This window comes from Trichosurus vulpecula, chromosome 6 (genome assembly GCF_011100635.1).
Source record: "Trichosurus vulpecula isolate mTriVul1 chromosome 6, mTriVul1.pri, whole genome shotgun sequence".
NCBI lineage: Eukaryota > Metazoa > Chordata > Mammalia > Diprotodontia > Phalangeridae > Trichosurus > Trichosurus vulpecula.
Window position 1 is genome coordinate 268,895,720 of NC_050578.1, and position 3,690 is coordinate 268,899,409.

At 37.1% G+C, this 3,690-nt stretch overlaps 1 protein-coding gene across 1 annotated transcript; it reads left to right on the forward strand.

The window, feature by feature from the left end:
• The first annotated feature begins 2,033 nt into the window (after positions 1-2,033).
• LOC118854561 (olfactory receptor 998-like) lies at positions 2,034-2,978 on the forward strand. The gene has a single exon (XM_036764926.1). It carries the CDS (start codon positions 2,034-2,036, stop codon positions 2,976-2,978), a length of 945 nt encoding a protein of 314 aa, XP_036620821.1.
• The last annotated feature ends 712 nt before the right edge of the window (positions 2,979-3,690 follow it).

The following is a 3,690-nucleotide window of genomic DNA, read 5'->3' on the forward strand; positions in this document are numbered from 1 at the left end:
AAAAAAATGAATCACTGTTCTCACAGTCTTTCAATCTGCTGGAGGAGGTGGCCTGGTATAATGGTTGATCTACTTTTCCAATAACTGTTCCCACAGAGGAAAAAAAAACCAAACTCCTGTTAACTATCTTTAAGACACTAAATTGTTCCCAATGAACCATGATGCTTTAACTTTCCTTCTTTGGGAGTCTGTGAGGAGACTGAGGGTTTAACCATGATTCTGAAGAGTGTTTAATTCTAATGGCTGCAGAGAAATGATAAGAAGACAGAGCACAAGGTTTGATAGAACATTTCCTGAGAGACTTGATTTTAACTTGTGTGTTATTAAGGAACATAAAGAAAATTCTTGATGCTCTTACTACTAAGAAGAAGTAGCATTTACCTAATGCCCTAAAGTGTGCAAAGTACTTCATAAATATTATCTTGGTTTTTTTTATTCTCACTACAAACTTTCAAGGAAGGTACTATCACCTCCATTTTTTAGATGAGGAAATTGATGCAGATTGAAGTCAAATGACTTGCCCAAGAACACCTAGCTAGTGAATGTCTGAAGTGAATCTGAAATTCAAATTTAAACTTTTGACAAGGCCACCTAGACCTCAAAAGAGATTTCATTGGTATCCTGAGAGAATTGAATGATGGGAGGTGTCCATTTCTGAAATTAAGGAGAAGTCAGCAGGACTTTACGATCTTTTTTGTAGCAGATTCATTACACATAATTATGCATATCATTGTTTTACTATCAAAATTTGTTTTATTTTGTTTTATTACCAAAATTGTATGGATTATGATTTTGAAATAAGTTGTGAAAATTAGGGTGTTTCACACACATATTTACACATATATGTATATGTAAACATACATACTGCCTGTGTGTATATGTACATATGTATATATACGCATATATACATATATGTATATATGTAGTGTATGTATATAGATGTGTATATATATATGCATGTATGATATATGGAGGAGAGAGAGAAAAAGAGAGAAAACTTGTGAGAAGAGAGACTTATCCAATCTATTTCAGAAATACTCTTAATAAATTGGCCTTACTTAAATACAAATCACTGATTATTGAGAGGCTACCATTTTAATACTTAATGAGGAAATATCTGAAGACACTCATAGATTGCCTTGCACCCTGATTGAATAAGGAAAACAGTGAAAGAAGACTGCTTTTACAAATAGGCTACTAACCTTACAAAATAAAGAATATTGTATATTGTGAGGAAATCTCTTTTGTTGTTTTAAGTTATTTAAAAAATTCTCAACCTGACACAAAAATGAGCATTCTGTCTATACAAAGTCATAGATAAAAAATAGATTATTTGTGAACCATCTCCATCCCATCTTGCTTTCTTAAAGCACATACAACTTCTAATAAAAATCCAACCTATTATTTCATAAGGGTCCTCTACATCTAGGCTTCAACCTGAATTTACTCCCACATGTACTTCAAAAATAATTCAGTATTATTCCTCTTTTTTCTTTTCTCCTCCTCCACCTCCTCCTGTTCCACCTCCTCCTCCTCTTCTTCCTCCTTCTCCTCCTCTTCTTCTTCCTCTTCTTCTTCTTCCTCTTCTTCTTTTTCCTCCTCCTCCTCCTCCTCCTCCTCTTCTTCATCTTCTTCTTCTTCCTCTTCTTCTTCTTCCTCTTTTTCTTCTTCTTCTTCCTCTTCCTCCTCCTCTTCTTCATCTTCTTCTTCTTCCTCTTCTTCTTCCTCCTCCTCCTCTTCTTCTTCCTCTTTCTCTTCTTCTTCTTCTTCCTCTTTTTCTTCTTCTTCCTCTTCTTCCTCCTCCTCCTCCTCTTCTTCTTCTTCTTTTTCTTCTTCACTACTCATGCTTACTGTCCCCTATCAAAAACATGAAAAAATCATTATTAAGATGATTTCGTGAGGGAGAAAGCATTGACAGTTGTTCTTTGAAGAAAGCTAGGAGTTCTAAGATACTAACAGAGGAAATAGAACATTCTAGAAAATTTCAGAACAAAAATAGTCTTTCTCATTCTTTTATCAGATTGTAGCAGACAATGGAAACTAGGAATCAAACCATGGTGACTGAATTTCTTTTCGTGGGATTTACAGAGCATCTCCAGCAACAGGTTCTACTTTTTCTCATGTTTCTATTTTTCTATCTTATCACTGTCTTTGGGAACCTGAGCATGATCGTCCTGATATGGATAGACTCCCAGCTTCACACCCCCATGTACTTTTTTCTCAGTCACTTGTCCTTTGTGGATTTCTGTTCTTCTTCTACAATTGCCCCAAAGATGTTGGCTGACTTCTTTGTAGAGAAGAAAACCATCTCTTTTCTGGGCTGTGCAGCCCAGATGTGGACCTTTGCCCTCTTTTTGGCCACTGAGTGTTTCCTTTTAGCTGCAATGGCATATGATCGATATGTGGCAATCTGCAACCCATTACTCTATACACTTGTCATGTCCCAGAGTGTCTGTGTACATCTGGTGGTTGGGCCTTATGCCATTGGCCTTGTAATTGCTATGACCCATACAGTCTTAACTTTCCACCTCCCCTTCTGTGGCCAGAATGTACTCAATCATTTCTTCTGTGATATCTCACCTTTGCTCTCTCTTGCATGTGCTGACACCCATCTCAATAAGTTAATACTTTTCATCATTGCTGGAGCTGTGGGAGTCTTCAGTGGTCTGACCATTCTTATTTCCTACGTCTATATCTTCATGACCATCATGAGGATCCCCTCTGCTGGTGGGAGGTCCAAGGTCTTCTCCACCTGCTCCTCACACCTGACTACTGTCAGTATCATGTATGGGACCCTATTCTTCATCTATGTGAGGCCCAGTGCAAGCTTCTCCCTGCATCTCAACAAGGTGGTATCTGTGTTCTGTACAGAAGTGATCCCCATGTTGAATCCACTTATTTATAGCCTGAGGAACAAGGACGTGAAAAATGCATTCAGAAGGAATTTAGAAAGGAAAAAAATTCCTTTGGGCAAATAAGAATGAGGTCTTCTTGTGATGTTCTCTGGATGAAGATCCATTCTATGACTAGTGAGTGAAGGAACTTATTAAGTGGTGATTAGAATGGAGAAGGTATACCATGCAGTATTACTTTTGGAATCTCTAGTTTTTGTGGATGTACACATATATACACATATATACACATAGACATATATACACATAGATACACACTTGCATATATGTATATATGTTTATACACACATAAACACACTCACAGAACACTTCTAAGTACCTTTATGCTTGTAGGTTGGCCTTTCATCTCAGGTTCTGGAACCATCATTGAGAACAATAATTAATGTGGAGAAGAAGCCAGTGTTCCCTATCATCAACAATATCAGCTGATAATCATTTGCCTCTCATGGTGAGATAAACTCAAGAGCCCAGGTTTGTCCCAGGTCATCAGCTCATCTTCCTGGCCAGTTGTTGTAGCTTTCATCCTGGGAAACACCCTGCCCCCCAAAGTTTCACCTTCTCCAATGCTTCCATTGTTCCTCCAAAAATAGCCAAGGCCTAGAAAAACCTATACTTATCACAAAATTCCTTAGAAATATCAAATAGTTCAACAATAGAAACTTATATCATCTCATTAGTGGAAATGACAAAAATGTTTTATTGCTACCTATTTTACTGCTTATGCTAAGGACTATTGGACTTTTCCCTTTGACTTCATATGAAACCTTCTATATTTGTT

Excerpts from the sequence above, each read along its gene's own strand:
- LOC118854561 (XM_036764926.1), top strand. The coding sequence starts at position 2,034 with ATGGAAACTAGGAATCAAACCATGGTGACTGAATTTCTTTTCGTGGGA.